At 34.0% G+C, this 19,891-nt stretch overlaps 1 protein-coding gene across 1 annotated transcript in view; it reads right to left on the minus strand.

The window, feature by feature from the left end:
* Positions 1 to 2,278: 2,278 nt before the first annotated feature.
* sspo (SCO-spondin) overlaps positions 2,279 to 19,891 on the minus strand; it is an 84,436-nt gene continuing 66,823 nt past the window's right edge. Inside the window, 14 exon segments of the mRNA XM_052595801.1 lie at positions 2,279 to 2,437; positions 3,828 to 3,958; positions 5,496 to 5,556; positions 7,411 to 7,506; positions 9,157 to 9,377; positions 10,666 to 10,712; positions 11,610 to 11,755; positions 13,688 to 13,815; positions 16,115 to 16,314; positions 17,194 to 17,332; positions 17,410 to 17,526; positions 17,605 to 17,766; positions 18,647 to 18,856; positions 18,998 to 19,044. Of these exon segments, the coding sequence (XP_052451761.1) occupies positions 2,279 to 2,437; positions 3,828 to 3,958; positions 5,496 to 5,556; positions 7,411 to 7,506; positions 9,157 to 9,377; positions 10,666 to 10,712; positions 11,610 to 11,755; positions 13,688 to 13,815; positions 16,115 to 16,314; positions 17,194 to 17,332; positions 17,410 to 17,526; positions 17,605 to 17,766; positions 18,647 to 18,856; positions 18,998 to 19,044 (1,864 nt within the window).

A 19,891-nucleotide genomic window follows, 5' to 3' on the forward strand; every position in this document is an offset into this window, starting at 1 on the left:
CAAACGGATCTTGATTTAAGAGTGTTTAGATAGTTGAACTGGAAAACAATAGAAATGAAAACACATTTTTTGAAGTGCATCATTATATATTTAACCACCATAACTGCAACCAGTGATGACAAACAGATGTCAGCCTGGTAAGTTCTTGCTTATTAGTTGGAAATTGTAATTACGACATGACTTTATTGGAATAAAACTGACATCTCGAGCTACATATTTCACTCTTTTTCACTTCTCAACAAAGACAGGAAGCTTTTAGCGCTAGTGCCAAACAATAAAGAGCAAAGGAAGCGCATTATGTGTGTAATTGATGCTTTGTGTGCATTTTATCATTCTTGTGGTGCCACAGGGAATTATGGGAAATAGTGTGGTCGCGAAAGCCTGTCGCCTCATGAAGCGGCTAAATGAGTGTTCTAGGAAGCTTTATGGCTGTTTTTCATCAACAATACACAGTGCATTCAAGCTAAATTGAACAACATTCACAATGGCAGTTTAATTACGATCAATATATCCGATTCTTTAACTGGCACACCCTCCACAGTTTCCACACTGGTGCCGTTCATTTGAGCCCGTCTCGTAAACCCCATCATAATGTCATGACTTAGAGTTAAATAGACAAACAAACAAACATGTGTTATTCAAACGTTATTTGAATAACGAGCGTATCGGTAAATATCAATCTGCATGAAATGGCTCCATGATGCCGTACGATAAAAAATGCGACCCCTCTAAGTGAAGTCCCAGAGATTCAATTAGCTAATGAGATCAATCGCAGTGATGAATGACTAAACACTGACGAGAAGCAGCCTGATGAAATTAGGCATGTAGGAAACGCAGCGTACATTAAAATGAGGTTGGCACCGTCTCATTATAGCATGAGAACATCATGTTTTGGTTATGAATGCATCTTTGACATAATGGAAATACTGCGGACCCTTCAGAGATGACCATTAAACATCATGAATAATTCATGTATGCCATTGTCAAAGAAGTTAATGAGAAGAGTTTGCTGATATTAACTACGTAAATGGTTGCTTCACCCCAAAATCATCTTCACACCCACAAGTTAACATATTCTTTCTTTTCTCTGTGAAATACAAAAGGAGACTTTCGGCTGAATGTCTAAACTTCTGTTTTCAAGTTTTCTGAAGTCATAAGATAGCTTTTTTTGTTGTTGTTATGAATAGACTTGATTATAATTGTTCTCCTGCATCATCAGTGAAAAACTGTTTAAATTTCATTCTGTTTCTCAAAAAAAAAAATATTTATTATATTTTTTGTTCTACCAAATATACCAGTTTCAACTATAAAGTAATACTTGTGTCTCTAAGTATATATAGCCCACACTGATTTATTAAATACATTATTATTACATTATCATTGTGTATCTACTCTGAAGTGAATTGAAGTGAATTTGATCATTTCATTTGGCTTTATTCTACAGTACTTCAATTTATGCTTATTTTTGGAAAATAAAATATATAGTATATACTAAATAGTCTTAAGAATGTATGTATATGTCTTAATGCGTATATGTTTTTATATGTATATACTGAAACTTTACTATTTGTTAGAAAAAAATCTAAAGTTAAATAAATTAATATATTTAAGTAAAAGTTTGTTACTGTAAAAAAACTCTTTAATTTAAAATATATTTAATAATTTTATTGAACAATTCATAATAATATTCCCTCCACACCGATTTATTAAATAAATAATTTATTCATTATATACATTTTATTTATATACGGTTTAAATAATCAATGCATCTACTCTAGTTGAATTGAATTTTTAAACATTTATTGTAGTAGAATGTATCCATTTAATTTTGGTAGATAAAAATATATTTTGCATAGTAAATAGTCTAAGAATGTATGTACAGTATATGACTTTATGTGTATAACTAAGTGTAAATAATGCACATTTTCAAGGAGCTTAAAGGGTGTTTTTGGTCCTTTTTGGAGTCTGGCAGTATAAATCAGATATACTCTTCAAAATAAAGGTGCTTCACGATGCCATAGAAGAACCCTTTTGTCTAAATGGTTCCATAGAGAACCTTTAACATCTAAAAGAAAAAATCTATGGCATCTTTGAAGAACCTTTTGAAGCACCTTTAATTTTTAAAAGTGTATTCTGCCTAATATCATTAATATCATTCTCTTAGGCTGTTTGTCTTTATAAACTGGCATGCGTTAACACCGCGTCAGTCTTTCCAAACACAGCGGAGAGGAGATTCATCCCCTGATGTCAGAGACACAGAGCGTTGTTTCCTCGGGCGTTACCCACCCTGGCAGCTGGTGCACTCGCAGCTGTGAATGACTGGCAGAACGACGGGTTCGACGTCTCCGCTGGCGCACTGTAAGCTGAGGAAGCGCACGGGGTTCTGTGGGTCCAGTCTGTAGCTGCAGCAGTCACAGAACGCCTGCAGATACGGCTCCTGAGAGAGAGAGAGACACGTTATCACAGTCCAGAGCGGACAGGAAAACAGCCAAACCCAAATTGTCTTCACGCAACATTTGCCTAAATGCCAATGGCCTGCTCTCTTTGATGGAGCGCAGTGGAGGGATCGTTCGCTCTCTCTCTGAGCCCATTAGGAGACGCAGAAGGAGAGGGCAGATGTGAAGACAAGAGAGGGGAGAGAGAGGTGCGAGTTTGCCATTAAACCGGGAGCGTGGCGACCCCGGCAGACTGGTTTCCATGGCAACCCCCCGACAGAAGTTTCCAGTTCAAAGACATTTTAAAATAGTTGCAGCAAACATTCGCACTGATGAAAGATTTAAATCAAGAACAAAGAGCACAAGCCAGGCTCAATTTGGGCGCTGTAGTGCTATCAGAAATCAGGGACTGATTGTTATGTGCAGCATGAAGAGGTACAAGACACGACCGGGATTCGTTTGGGAGTTTAATATAGCAGGAATCTGTTTTATTATTCACTGTAATACAAGGTTAGATCGATACTGTTAGCCATGAAACATATATGCGTCTGCTGAATGTCTAAATGTAATATAATCTTGATCAATAGCAGCATTAATCTTAGATGATCAGTGGTTTAATAAATGATAGCAAGGAGTATTATTTAAAAATAAGAAATATAACCTGTAGTTTTGCATGTAATGAATTTAAGTTATCCATCTTTTCTACTGAAATAATAAGACAATAAATTAATAAATTGATCATTTTAATTTCTCTCGTACAGCATGTATTTTTTATTTATTTATTGTACTCTATGTTTTATATATATATATATATATATATATATATATATATATATATATATATATATATATATATATATATATATAATATAAAATTATTCAAATAATTATGTATATATATCCATAATTATTTAATTAATAATAATAAAAATTATTATTTTTCATTTATACTTTGTCACTCTCTCTCTCTCTCTCTCTCTCTCTATATATATATATACACACACACACACACACATACATATATATATAGAGAGAGAGATTTATATATCCGGGACAAATTGAGGTTATTTATTGTTATGTCAGTAGAAAATATAACTGTTTATTAATTGTAAATAAATAAAAAAGTATAGAAATGCAATACAATGTTCCCTGGTGTCATTTAGCACACTATTGATCTATAATATGTTTTATGGTTAACAAGATTAATCTAACAATGTAATTAATATATCCAGTATCAGGCAGAATTTCCACATTGATGCATTTATTACACATAATGCATCCAAAATCTATAATTTATAAGTAGATAAACCCCTAGATTGATGCATCTGTTAATAACCTGTGCAGGTTCACGCAGCACTTCACAGATCAGAGCTCAAGGGGAACGACACACACCTCCAGAACCACATCGGTCCAGGACAAACAGCGCCCTCTGCAGAAGCTGACCTCCACGTTGTCCAGGCGACAGTCGCCCTTGGTGATGTTCCTGACCTCAGTGTGACGACGGCACTCGGCAACCGGATCCTCTGGAGACGAGGAAGTGATGTTCACGGGAGAAAATAGGACAGAAGAAGAGAGATTAACAGAAGAAGAATTACAATCAAAAGAATCGCATCTGATTTAATGAAGGATCTCTGAGAACAGCTGAGAGGGTAATCTTTGTTTTTGTTATGTTTCATTCAAATATAATAACTTGCTTCGTCTCAGAAACCGATTACATCCTATTTGTCCACCACCTATCATTTTTCATCACTTTTCACCATCCAACTGATTCCTGATGGATCAAATCAAATCTCCCTTACTAAATATCCACTTTCTCCCAGAAGTACATCATATCACAGATTTAAAACGGGTTAAATAGCCTTTCATGTTGATTTTAATATACACAAATCATGCAAAAACATAAAATAATAATAATTCAGACATCCAAATGTATTAAAATTACCAACCCAAACATGCAAAATGATTCATATACTTTGACAACTAAATGTTTTGTAAAGGCATAAACAATGTTGTTATACTTTTTAGTGGTTACACTTTACAATAAGTTGATTTAATCATCAATTAATGCATTTAATAAAAATTAACTAACAATGTGCAATATGTTTGTTACAGCATGTATTAATCTGTCACCATGAGTTAATAAAAATACAACAATTCATTGTTAGTCCATTGAAGCTAATAAATAATATTAACAGATACATATTTAGATTTATATTATTACAGTACTAGTAGTATACTATTATTATATTAATATAATTCGAAAATAAATTATATATATATATATATATATATATATATATATTATGAATAATTATAATATAATTAATATAATATAATAATGAAAAAAAATTATATAATTTAGTATTATATTATTCATAATGTAATAATAATTATTATTATTTTTTATTATTTTAATAACATTACCAGACACAAATTTAGATTTTATTGTACTAGTAAATGTTGAAATAAACATTAGCTATGATTAATACATGCATAAAAGTGTATCATTGTTAGAACTAATGTACACTAGTTAACTCTAGGGGTGAAGGAATTGGGATAAATGTAAAAATAGGAATGTTTTCTACTATGACAGAATAGCACCATAGAGTTTAATTTTATTTCACTTCAGCAAGTCGGAATGCATTTCTTCTAGTATTTTAAAATTGATGATCCTATTAACTCTTCCGCTCTAACTAACCCTGCATGATTATATGGCTATTAGTATTTTATTTTTTGCATTCAGTGTTGATTTATAAGGTTCCCTCCTGTATTTGAATGTGGTTGTCACTCCTGAAAGTTTCCAGGATCTGAGAGTTTTCACAGTTTGCACGTGTCAGCATTTTTATTCTCCTTTCAGACGAGAAGAACTTACACCGTCCTGCAATCTCAGGAATGTAGTTACACGGCTGGATCTGGAGTCGGGCTGTAGTTTGACTACAGCTAAAGCTTAATGATGTGTACTACCCCAATCGTCTGTGGCACATGAGAAGTGCTGACAAACATCAGTGAACGGCTCCAGGCTCACTCTCCCCTATTAGTGGGAAACTGTGTGACTCTCACCTGGAAACTCTCTGCGGCACACGGGACAGCAGCTCTCCGCTTCCAGCACCTTCACTTCACCCTGGAAAACAGAGCGGGAGAGAAAGCATATCAGAGGAGCAGGAGGCTGAGAATAGCTCGCTGGTGAGATGGACGGATGCTCCTGGGGCTCAGACGATTACACTGGAAATATGGAGTGAAACTGAGAATACGCAGGTAATGTATGACATGTTTTGGCGTGTTATTCAAATGCTGGGTTAAATACATGGACAAACCCAGCGATTGGGTTAAATGTTAGTAACCCAGATGCTAGGTCAAAACAACCCAATACCTGGGTTCATTGATATTTTACCCAACACTGGGTTATATTAAACCCAGTATTTACACACACAATGCATATAGGCAGACGACATTTACATCAGAATATGATTACCTGAAATTACCTGGCAACTAAGTTTATTTTCTACTAATGCATCCCATAGGAATAAAAAAAAGTCTGTTTGAGATTTAACAAAACCAGCTATGGGGGTGGGTGTTATTATAAAAAAAACAAAAACAAAAAAACAAACAAATTTAAAAAAAAAAAGCAAAAAAAAATAAAAATAAAATAAAAATAAATAAATAAAATAAATAAATAAATAGCATATATATATATATATATATATATATATATATATATATATATATATATATATATTATTATATTTATTTATTTATTTATTATTTTTTATATACACTTTTTTTATTAATATTAATAATTTTATTTATTTTTTTCCCACAGGGATTTTTCAAAAAAATATTTAAGAATTATAAGCAATGAACCAGACCAACCATCATTCATCTACGAGGGAGGAGTATAATTATAATGCTAATTATAATTAACAAAATCTAAAAACCATAAATATTGTAAAATAAAATAAACTTTAATGGAAATAAAATAAAATCAATGAATAATAATAAATAAATAAAAACTTATTTAATCTAGTTGACTAGGTTTTTCTCATTTAGGTTAAACTGATGTACTAAAATAACTAAAACTGCACTAAATAACAATTATTAAAAAACTATATAGACATGAAAAAACAGACAAAAGCACACTAAAAAAAACAACTTAAACTTTAAAATTGAAATGAAAAAAGAAAATCTAAAAATAAAACTTTATTCTAAACATTAATAAAAACTTGTATTTACCATGTTTTATTTAGTTTGAATTAACATGAGATCAAGTTGGAAAGCATTTGATTTGCTTCTATGGTTATCAGTAGTTATGTTGTTATGACTTAATTATTTGCACTTTGTGTTGTTTGTTTGCAGCTCAATGCAATCGTTACTCCAGAAACTTTTTCACTGTTCAAACCCATCAGCATTTTTATACCTCACAATTTATCTGACTGTTTGCAACTTTGAAAACACTTTTGATTATATTTCTGGAACTCAGTTTGGTGCCGCCGCAGGCAGAGAGAGGAAACACTATGAGTCCAGCCTGTGTTTATTTCAGTCAGTGATTATTAGTTTGGAGTGCACTCCTTCGCTGAGGTGTGACATTTACTTGTGCCAGTGGCAGAAATGCAAATTGGGTAATTTGATTTGGACTGAATGAAGAAGAACCAGAGGCAGTATTTTTAGTTGTTCTTTCTCCCAGAGGAGATGTTGGCTTCCTCGAGGGCTGCTGAGCTTCTGAGACGTCCAGGCGTCACTCCAGAGCCATCTGGGACATTATCCCTGACCGGAGCTGTTGCCTGGACAACGGGTCGCTCTATTTCCAGCATCTGGTCCTCTAACGGCGTCCTGAACTCATTACCGATGCACCGGTTATTCGGCCGATGCATGTGAAACTGAACAGCAGTGGATGTCTAACGGAGAATACACTGGAGAAATCTCTCTGTGTGTGAGGTGAAGGAAAGCAAATCTGAACCACAAACGACACGTTTCTTACCTCAAAGCAGTGAAGGGGAGGACAGTTTGACTGACAGTGTTTCTGGCCATTGATACAGCGACAGGACTGACAGCCGTCCACCCACTCGGACCCCGGCTGTGACACACAACACACAGTTCATTCATCTTTACAGTTATGTGCTTGACACACACTCCCTACTAAAATAAGTTATGCATTATATTTGGTGCCTGTGTTTTGCATTTATTAGTGTGTTAATAGTAGTATCATAATAGTGTATTATATTCACAATAGTGTATCTGTTTATTCATATATATATATATATATATATATATATATATATATATATATATATATATATATATATATATATATATATATATATATATATATATATATATATATATATATGTATTGCTATTACCATTTTAATTAATACTTTCATAAAGCAAGGATGCATTAAATTGAATAAAGGTTTCAGACCAACCATCATCCATCTACGAGGCAGAACTCTAATCATAATGATAATTATAATTAACTAAATGTAAAACCATAAAAATTGGTAAATTAATTTTTAATTGAAAAAAAAAAAGAATAAAATAAAATGAATAAATTAAATAAAATAAAATGAATGGAAGAATGAATGAATAATAATAATAAAAACAAAGAAATAAAAGAAAGAAAAAAATGTAACTTAGTTAATCTAGTTGACATGGTATTTCTCATTTTCAGGTTAACCTAAAATAACAAAAAAAAACGGGACTAACAAACAATAATAAAAAAAAAACTATATAGACATGAAAAAACGGACAAAAGCACAAAAAATGTATGTGTCAGTAAAGACATTTTATAATGTTACATAAGATTTCTATTTCAAATAAATGCTGTTCTTTTGAACTTTCTGTTCATCTGTGAATCCTTAAAAGTAAAATGCATCACAGTTTCCACAAAAATATTGAGCAGCACAACTGTGTTCAACACTGATAATAATCAGAAATGTTTCTTGAGCAGTAAATCATATTATTATTCTGATTTCTGAAGATCATGTAACACCGAAGACTGGAGGAATGATGCTGAAAATACAGCGGAGCATCACAGAAATAAATTACAGTTTACTATATATTCAAATAGAAAACAGTTATTTTAAATTGCAATAATATTTCACCTTTTTTTATCAAATAAATGCAAGAGCAACTATTTCTTTATGTTTTTTTTTTTTTTTTTACAAATATTAGTTCCCATAAGTTCCCATAACAAATAATTTTATTAGTTCTTTTTAGAATGTTAGAATTTTAACATTGGTGAATCATTCATAATAAAACCAGGAACATGAATTAATAAAGCCAATAAGTATATTTAAGTAAAGAATGTAGAATGAATGTAGATTTGTAAATATTGATCTGCAGTTAATGTAGTATTGTGTACTGTAAACCATCCATCAATGTTGTGCTGATGGCATTCTTCCCGCCACAGGAAGTTACATCATCCGTCTCATTCAACAAAACGCTCTTCATACAGAAACTCTTAAATGGGCGCCACTGTAGTTCAATTAGACAACCTCATAAGGCCTTTCAACGTTTGTTTTTTTTGTTGTTGTTCATTATTGATGATGGCAATTAAATTTTTCCACAAATGCCCTGAGTGCTAATCCATCAGACTCGTTAATGACCTTCCATATTAGAATAAACAAACAAAGTAAGCAGCACAGCAATTACAGGCTAAAGTACAGCAGTGTGACGGGTGTGTGCGTGTGTGTGTGTGTGTGTGTGTGTGTGTGTGTGCGTGTACCTCTCGAAGCGTCCCGTCTTCCTCTTCACACTGACACAGAGCTGGAATCACACACTGGCCCTCCAGGCTCCGGTACCGGCCCTCCTCACACACACAGCCCTCTGTGGCCCCGGGGCCCGTACAGTTGAGCGGTTCAGGGCTGTAGAGGTCCACACACCCCCTCTCACACACGCGCCCCAATCTGGACTCACTCCAGATCCAACGCTCACCATCTGGACACGCTGTATGAACATTAGTTGATGACCAATGGGCTTTAGGGAAGGGCAAATGCTATATTCATTTTTTTTAAACTATGTTTTCTTTTATTATTTTATTTGTAAATAAACAGAACAGTTAAGTTGCAAAAATAAATAGATACAATAATTATTATTAAAAATATTTGATCAATAAAAAATATATTATTATTATTATTAAAATAAATAAATATAAAATAATATAGGTACAAATTTTTTATCATTATTATTAAAACAAATAAGTAAAATTATTATTATTATTAGTTAAATAATAATAATTATTAAGCTAAAAAATATATTCATATAATTAAAACAATATTACAATTATTTAATAAATAACAATAAAATAAATATTTATTTTTATTATGCTGCCAAATAAAAAATAAACAGAATTTTTATTGTTTTAATTAAAACAACCAAATAAAAATAATATTAAAATAACAACAACTTCTATTAATAATAATCAATTAATGAATAATAATGATCGTCATCATCATCACCATAAATAAATAAATAAATAATATAGGTTAAAATGTTATCGTTATTATTAAAACAAATAAGTAAAATTATTATTATTATTAGTTAAATAATAATAATTATTAAGCTAAAAAATATATTCATATAATTAAAACAAATAAAGTAAATATTAAAATTATTTAATAAATAACAATAAAATAAATATTTTTTTTATTATTATTATGCTGCCAAATAAAAAATAAACATAATTTTTATTGTTTTAATTAAAACAACCAAATAAAAATATTAAAATAACCACAACTGCTATTAATAATAATCGCCATAAAAATGTATTATAATAATAACTTTTATTATAAATAAAAAGTACAGTGCAATTGCACTTCAGGTACTTCAAGGAATACAGTACTGAACCCCTCACAAACCCTCAGCACTGTGTTTCTCACCACATTCGGGGCCCCTGCAGACTCGTGATGTGTGTGAGGGTCCCTCACACTCCTGTCCTCCGTACTGCCGCTGGCGCCGAATCGTCCGGCTGGAGAACTGCTGTCCAGATCCACAGGACGCTGAGCAAGAGCTCCACGCTGACCAGCTGCTCCACTCACAGTCCTCTGAATGAAAACACACAGCATTCTTCACTTCCTCTCATAAACACAGCGAGGAGGTCATTGCTCAGAAGTTGTTTCAGGAACAAGTTTGCTTTTAAAAATGGCTCTCAAATCAATAGTTGTCATGCAGTGAGAATATGAAGCTATAAAAATAATGTGTCTCTGCTGTGAGTGTATGAGGTCACATGACTCACCGTCACATGACTTGTTAGTGCAGGTAAAGATCCCACCTTCACAGACACTGTATTTAAACACACACACACACACACACACACACACACAATTAAAATCAGACGGAAATATACACACTTATTCATCTTTGCATGCTTGATGTTATGGCTTTCTCAGAAAAGTTTTCCAAGACAAAAACATGTCCACCCCCAAAGCTTTTTTAAAAATATATTCAGAATAAATTATACAAATACCTAAATATATTTAGCATAAATAAAGTCTAATTCAGAGCATTATAACATTCGTGACAATTTATAACTTATAATATAACTTGTGGAGTATTTATACATCACAGTTCATAAGATTATTCACACACAAGTATAAGCATAAATAGATTAATTTAGAGCATTTCAAATAATTTCATTTCATTTTTTTTTTTTAGTTGGAAAACTTACTACTGTTATGAAAAAAAATATATATATATATATTTTTTTTTTTTTTTTTTTGCTTAACAGTAGTAAGTTAGTTTATAGAGTATTTATACATTGTGGTAGATGATTTACTAACTTATTATAGTTTACTTGGATTACCTCATTACCTAACAGTAATGCTTCAAAATAGGCTTCATTTTCTTATGGGAAAAATACAGTTTATTTTTTTCCTTTTATTTCTGTGCATGTATATGACTCAAACATGCAAATTTTCATCTAATTCATGCACTTCACTTCAAAATGTTTAATTCTGAATTGTTATTCCAGAGCTTTAGATTCTTTCAACAATGTCAGAGTGACCTTCTGAACATCTCGCTGATGTTTTATGTTCACTTCACGACACTGAGACGCTCTTAGAAAAGCCTGACTGAGTTCCATGTGTCACTGAATATCAATCCAATAACCGCAGGAGCTCGTTCTGTTAGAGATCATTTACAGGTGAAACACAAAGCGTGCACCGAATGAATGTGAAGTACCATGAGTTGCAGGAGTCTGGAATGAGGGTTCCTGCGGGAACTTCCTGTTCCTGGAGGTCCAGGGTGAGGTTGTGGGACACGGGCGGGAGCGAGATTAGGGAACAAGGACACTGGGATTGGGGAACACAGCTTCCGTTCAGCATCACCTGCAGATGGAGGATATGATTAATAACGTTCTCATATTCATGCGGGACTCGTACAGCCATCTGTTTCCAGATCACACTTCCAAAAGTACAGAGCCATCAGGAGCAGATGTGAACACTCCTCAAATCACTCTGTTTACTGCAGTCTGGAGTAACAAACACACTAGATTTATGTGTTTTCTGAAGCTGTGTTTGCTTGAGGAGATGCTACTGTGTTGCTAGGGAGCTGTGGTGGTTTCCAGGGGGTTGCTATTGAGGTTTAGGAATGGACACAGGAATGTGATAGTTAGGATCTTCTGGAATCTTCGGGAATCTGCTAAGACATTGCTAGGGTGTTTAAGGACGCTGCTATGATGTTGTTATGGAGGTTTATGGTAGAATGTTGCTATGGTGTTGCTAGGGTCTTCTGAGAACTTGCTAAATTGTTGCAATGATGTTGCTAGGGTGTTCAGGGTGCTAGGGTATCTTGGTGTTGCTAGGCAGTTTCTAGGCTGTACTTTATGGTTTCTAGAATGTTGTTAGGACGTTGCTAGGGTGTGTAAGGACGTTGCTATGGAGGTTTGTGGTAGAACATTGCTATGGAGTTGCTAGGGTCTTCTAAGAATTTGCTAAAACATTGCAATGGGTTGCTACGGTGTTGCTAGGTGGTTTCTAGAGTGTTGCTAGGATGTTGCTAGGGTGTTTAATGATGCTACTATGATGTTGCTTTGAAGGTTTGTGCTAGAACATTGCTATGGGGTTGCTAAGGTGTTGCTATAGGGTTGCTATGGACATTTTCTGGAAGGTTTTTTGACATTGTTTTAGGGTTGCTAGGGTGATTCCATGGGGTTGCTATGGTAATGCCATAGTGTTTCTAGGGTGTTTTAGGAAGCTGCTAGGATGTTGTTCAGATGTTGCTAGGGTGTTCAGAATATTTTTAGCATGCTACTACCTGGTATCATGGTGTGGCTAGACAGTTTCTAGGCTGTTGCTATGTGGTTTGTAGAGTGTTGCTAGGTGGTTTCTATAACATTCTGTGTAGTTTCTAGAGTGTTGTTAGGACGTTGCTAGGGTATGTAAGGACACTGCTATGACGTTGCTATGAATGTTTATGCTATAATGCTGCTATGGGGTTGCTAGGGTCTTCTGAGAATTTGCTAAAATGTTGCAATGGGGTTGCTAGGGTGTTGCTAGGTGGTTTCTAGGCGTTTTTGTATAGTTTCTAGAGTGTTGCTAGGACGTTGCTAGGGTGTTTAAGGACGCTGCTAACACATTGCTTTGGAGGTTTGTGCTAGAACGTTGCTATGAGGTTGCTAGGGTTTTGCTATAAAGTTGCTATGGATCTTTCTGAAAGGTTTTTTCGACATTGTTATAGGGTTGCTAGGGTGATTCCATGGGGTTGCTACGATGATGCCATACTGTTTCTAGGGTGTTTTAAGAAGCTGGTACGATGTTGTTAAAATGTTGCTAGAGTTTTCAGATTGTTTTTAGCATGCTATTATCTGGTATCTTGTTGCTAGGCAGTTTCTAGGCTGTAGCTATGTGGTTCGTAGAGTGTTGCTAGACAGCTTCTAGGGTGTCGTGTGTGGTTACTAGGGTGTTGCTAGGTGGTTTCTCGGGTGTTGTGTGTGGTTACTAGGGTGTTGCTAGGTGGTTTCTCGGGTGTTGTGTGTGGTTACTAGGGTGTTGCTAGGCGGTTTCTCAGGTGTCGTGTGTGGTTACTAGGGTGTTGCTAGGTGATTTCTCGGGTGTTGTGTGTGATCACTAGGGTGTTGCTAGGCGGGTTTCTCGGGTGTTGTGTGTGATCACTAGGGTGTTGCCAGGCGATTTCTCGGGTGTTGTGTGTGGTTACTAGGGTGTTGCCAGGCGATTTCTCGGGTGTTGTGTGTGGTTACTAGGGTGTTGCTAGGCGGTTTCTCAGGTGTTGTGTGGGGTAACACAAACAGATGGACTCACGGCTCCAGGTGGGCAGCTGCACCCAGGACTGCAGGTCAGAGGCACACACTGATTTTGGGGCCACAGATCCTCACAGCTGTATGGACAGGATCCTGCACACGAGCTGAACACCTGATCTGCAGGACAATCTGACAGAGAGAAACCAAACCAGTGTTACACAGCACACCGATGACACAGATGAGAGTATTATCTGTGGCTGAGCTACAGTAGTTTAAACACACATGATGTGTTGTTGCCGGTCTGATGGAGCGACTGCAGGCCCTTTCAGTGACTGCTGCCGAAGTTCATTAACAGCAGTAATCAAATGAGTCAAGCTGCTTAAACGACTCTGGAGGCACACTGCATTCCTCCCGAAGGCTTATCGCACTGTTTTAAATGAGTCTATCAACTCAAACTCTATTATGTCTTATCATCTAAAACACAATTAATGAACAGTCTGCATGGCCGTCACACATTGCATGATTCATGTTAACTCCTAACAGATTCTTCTCCACATTCTCTGATGCTTTAATGCAAATCAGTGCCACTTTTAATATTTTGTGTATGCTTGCCACGGACTGAAATTAGCATAAAATTGCACACAAGAGGACCAGGAAATTGCTGAATCTGTAATGTAGCTAAATGGAAGGTAAATATTTTCTCTAAGAGCATGTGTTAGAAAACACACACACACACACACACACACCTGCTTAAATTCAGCTAAACATCATTAAACCATATATATATATATATATATATATATATATATATATATATATATATATATATATATATATATATATATATATATGTGTGTGTGTGTGTTTGTGCATGTATAACATTTTTACTTTTTACTTTGTGCTGTAATTTAAATGACAATTAAGCACATTTACCCCTTATTTTCATAAACAATTAAACAGCAAAAATGACTGTCATTAGTAAATGATATCCATAACAGTATGCATAATTCATTGTACTATAAATTCTGATATAAAAAGAAAATTAAATTAATGTCCTGAAATGATGCTTTTTAACAAGTATGCAAAAAGCATTTATTTGCATCACGGCAATATGAATTCGTAAAGTAAATATTATTAATTTGAATGAAAATTTCACAGTCAGTATATCAGAATATTATCGCTATTCTATCTTAATGCCAAATACGGTTTCTTATTTTTCTTGTGATTTTCTTTGTAAAGCAACACATATCTGCAGCCTGAGTTATGAACATGTGCTGTCATGTTTTATGACAACATAAACTGAAATGACAGACACTCCACAGATATTATATGACCGTTTGAAGGGTTTTATAGGTGCACTGTAACACATCGTAAGTGTTTCTTCTTCACTGAATTATGTTTATCTGTCAGGCCTGGTTGTGTGTGTTTATGGATGTGTGTGTTGTACCGGGCAGGCAGCTGTTGGTGTTGCATGCGGTGTGTTGTTCCAGGGGTCCGGGGCAGCTCAGACCCCCAGGCTCTGGCTCCTGTAGGACCGTCTTCCTGCGCAGTGACACTCCTCCACCACAGGAGGCGCTGCAGTCAGTCCAGACTGACCACTCGCTCACCACACAGCCGGCTAACACATCGACAAAATCATATCGGCCTATAAAATCTACACTTTACATGATACAAGTCCAATTAAAATACATGTGAAGCACAAATGAATATATATGTATTCAGAATACTGGTTATTTTGGTAATTGGTTTTGTGGAAACACATTTGTTGGAAGTTTTTTTTTTTTGTTGAGAATTTGACAAAAATAAGGAAAACACTTCCAATAGACTCAAACGAACTGGTTTCCATAAGAACTGTTTAGTTGTTGTTAAATGAGAATGAATCTGTTGCTGTTTATTTGTTAAACAGAACATAACAATTGCCAAAATTGTAAATATAAATAAATAAATATAAATAATTAAATATAATAATAATAAATAAATAACATAATATAAAAGGTAAAATATTATGCTTTTTATACAATAAAGATACTTATATTTTCCCTCTATAGAGAAAAAAAATCAAATTGAAAAACTGTGAATGTAACTTTTTATACAATTATTCATAAACAAAACAAAAAAAAAAGTTGCATGCATTGCGATTTGAAATATATGACATGTTTTTCATATATGTTCGAAATATATTTTTTTATTTCTATAAAACATCAAACAGTAAGAATATGTATTGTGTGTGTGGGTTTTAATTACATATTTGTTGATATTTGTATATATTTTGTGCAAAATATTATAGTAGTGTTTTTAAATATTTTTAATTATTATTTTTATGCAAATTAATTTAGCATGTTTTGTGACTTAAATTATTTATTTATTTTTTATATTTGTTAACATATTTTCATATTTCTATCAAATATCACATAGAGGCTATATATAAACTGAGATTTGAATTGAGTTGAAGTGTGTAGCTGAGTGCTGCTGTGTTCTGTTGGCGGACCTGGACAGGGCAGCAGTGAGCAGCTGTCTCTCTGGACGGTTTCGGCGCAGGTCGGTCCTCCGGTCGTGTGTTTGCAGGACCGTCTGCGTGTCCTCTGTCCCTCTGTCCCACACGACGCCGAGCACTCGCTCCACGAACCCCACGGACCGTAGACCGGACACACGTGATCCGTACACACCAGAGAGCCATTTACACACACACTGCAGAGAGACCACACTTTTTACAAAAACATCCTCACAGATGTATTAAAACCTGATGAAATCTGAGATGTGAGAACAATCTGAGGCCGACACCTAGGTTATTACTGATAAATAAAAATAAATAAATAAATAAATAAATAACTAAATAAATAACATTTGAGTTACTTTTTTTTTGTTAATTGTCGAGGAGTCATTTCTCATTTTCTTTGATAGTTCTTGAAGTACAAAAATAAGTTATACTGAAATAAAAATGAATAAGAACTAAAGAGACATATTTTAAAAACAAGAGACAAAGACACATAACATAAAACAAAAAATCAAAATATTAATAAAATATATTATAGTTATATCAATGATACAAATAAATAAATTGGTCCAAACTAGTAAAAATGAGATGATAATAACGATAAATTATGTCTTAAATATATAAATGCATTCGTGCAGTTTTGTTGATATTTAAAAAGTAATAATGAAAATATATTTTAATAATATTTAATAAAGTTTCAGAAATAATACACACATTAAATAAAAAACTTTGCAATTATAAATTACAAAATAAGTACAGAAATAACAAAAAAAAAAAAATGGAAGAATAAGAATAAAAATATAGACACACAAAAACTTTTAAATAAAAAAACATAAAAATACAAAATAAATAAAAAAATTAAATAAAAATTATAATATTTTATCAATGATATTTAATTAACACTTGTTCAAACTAGTAAAAATTAGATCACAATTATAAATGTTTGGTCAATTCTGTTAATGTTTCTTTACCTTCAGCACAATATTTGAGAACACCAGAATCTGACCCCCCCTCCCATCTGGGACCGGTCCTTTAAGGTGAACCGGATTCATTAATGAGTGAGCTCCTCTCACCAGGTGTTGCAGCTGACGGTGATGTTCTCTCCGGGTCGGATCTCCAGCGTCCCGTTCTCCAGCGGGACCCCACAGCGACACTCGTCCACCCACACACACCCTCCGTCCTGCAAGAGCCGGCCGTCCGGACAGCGACAGCCTGAGGAGCAGAAACACACACTCACATTCCCCGCTTCATGTGTGCGCTAACACCAGAGGTCAGAGAAGCGCTCATACCTGGATGACAGGTGCCCTGCAGACACTGGACGTGATCCCAGAGGTCAGCGCAGCTGCGAGGACACTGATTGGCACAGGAGTCGTCGTAGACCCGCCCCCTGTCCTCACAATGCTCACCTGTATCCAATACAGCTACTATATAAAAACTACAAGAACCATGCTTCTATCATGTGTTTAATAAGTATGTGTGTGTACCGGGACAGAGGCCAGTGTTGCAGCTCTGAGACTGCGTCTGTAGGTTCCTGCAGTGTGGGCCGGGGTCAGAGGTCAGAGGTCGGCGCTCTCTCTGCCGGTATCCTCCGCTGCAGGGATCTTTACACACACTCCAGCCGCTCCATGAGCTCCAGTGACACAGATCTGAGCAGAGACACACACACACACACACACACACGGCTTCATCATCATTAATCAGGTCATCATGACACTGCACTATACATTTTAGTTTTAGTTTTATACTGTTATACTTTTATAGGTATTTTGAATTAGCTTTTATTTGTACATTTTCAGTTTTTGCTTCAGACTTTTGCCAATTTCTGCCAATTATTATTATTATTTTTTAATATTGCTGTTCAGGTGTATTTTATTTTTTACTTCAGTTTGATTTCAGTTTAAGTTTTTATTTATTACCAGTTAGTAATTTTAGTGCGTCAACATTATTTTCAGTGAGATGCCAAACAAAAATGTTTTTTAAATAATTATTTTTAGAAACTCTTCTTATTATTTTTAAACACTGCAATTCATGTCAATTTTAGTTTTCATTTTTATTTATTTCCAGTTAGTAATTTTAGTGCTTTAATGACTTTTATTCCAGTTAGCTGCCAAGCCGACTCTAATTTTTATAATTTTTGTTTCTTCAAGCTTCTTTTTTTAGTTTTATTTCACCTTAATATTTACACTTAACAAAATAAAAGTCTTTAACAGCTAATTATGTGCGTTTAAGTCTTTTTTTTTTTTTAATTACTTAATTTGTTTTAAATATTTTTTTTAGGGTTTTCTTCCCAGTTGTTTATTTTTATGCTTCAACAAACTATTTCTGTAAGTTGCCAAGGACAATTTAATTTTATTTCAGTTTAATTTCAATAATAAAAAAAAAATTTAATAGATTTGAACTTAATGATTACAATGTCAAGTAATAAATATTCATGAGCCGAGTTCAGTCATTGGGTGTTTGAGAGTCTGATACAGGAAGTGTTTGATGATGATGTGTTATAATGGTGACCGTCTGTGGGCGACCCACCGGTGCAGATGTCAGACTGCGGGCAGATTCGCTCTTCCTCCAGCTCTTCATCACACTCTCCCTCTCTCCCGCTGACCGGCAGACCGGAGTCCAGGTCCAGACAGGCCCGAAAGCGCCGCTGGAGCGACACCAGCCCCGAAGCGTTCCCACCGGAGGATGCTGGGATACACGGAGAGCAGGAGGTCCATTCTGACCACTCGCTGACCATCACTGAGAGACAGATGGGAGTTATTCATCAACAGACAGAAAAAGAGTTATTAGATTTCAGATGATTTGATCTGAGTCTAAAATTAGGAACAATAGACGCTCGTGGCTAAATATGGTTATATGAGTAAAAATAGAATAATATACCTTCACATTCCCGTAAATCACACTGTAGAGAGCCGTCATGACACAGACTGAAACACACACACACACACACACACACAAAACATTATCAGAAGTCATTATAAATGTATATGTATATATATAATTGGAGAAACAGTATTATTTTAGCATTTAAGAATTAATTTATTTACATATAAAAAATATTTCAGATTATATTTATAAATTTTATATTGCATTATAAAATATCAAAAAAATATATGTGTAATAAATACAATACAGTGTTACTTATTAATTATATATATGATTATATAATATATAAAATAGGAAATACATAATAGTAGATACATTTACTGTATAGTTAGTGTTTTTATATAATTTATGAATAATGAATTATAAATAATTGTCCTTTTTTTTACATATAACTATTCTTGAGAAATTTATTTCTGTTCACATTTATACATTTTATATTGTATTATATGAATTAAAAACATTTGTAAATTAATATTAAAAATAATTGTATAAATAATTATAGTATTTATATATTACAGTAATTTATAAATTACAGTATACACACACACACATTTATAAATATATATATAAATGTGTGTGTGTGTGTGTATACTGTAATTTATAAATTACTGTAATATATTTCAGAAATCTTAAAAAAAAATACATTATAAACAAAGACAGAAAGAAAGAAAATTAAATATGTATTTTAAGTAAAATAAGTATTTAGAGAAATGTAATATATATTTGTTAAACAACATCACACACTGAACTTATAGTGCTAGAGGTTTTATTGCATCACTAGAAGCTGTAGTTATAGAGAGACTTGACTTAGTCAGCACTACTCAGAGTAAATCCATGCGTCTGTGATGTGTGAAACACTCGAGTTATCAAAGACACCTCATGATAATA

Source organism: Carassius gibelio, chromosome B24, assembly GCF_023724105.1.
Source record: "Carassius gibelio isolate Cgi1373 ecotype wild population from Czech Republic chromosome B24, carGib1.2-hapl.c, whole genome shotgun sequence".
NCBI lineage: Eukaryota > Metazoa > Chordata > Actinopteri > Cypriniformes > Cyprinidae > Carassius > Carassius gibelio.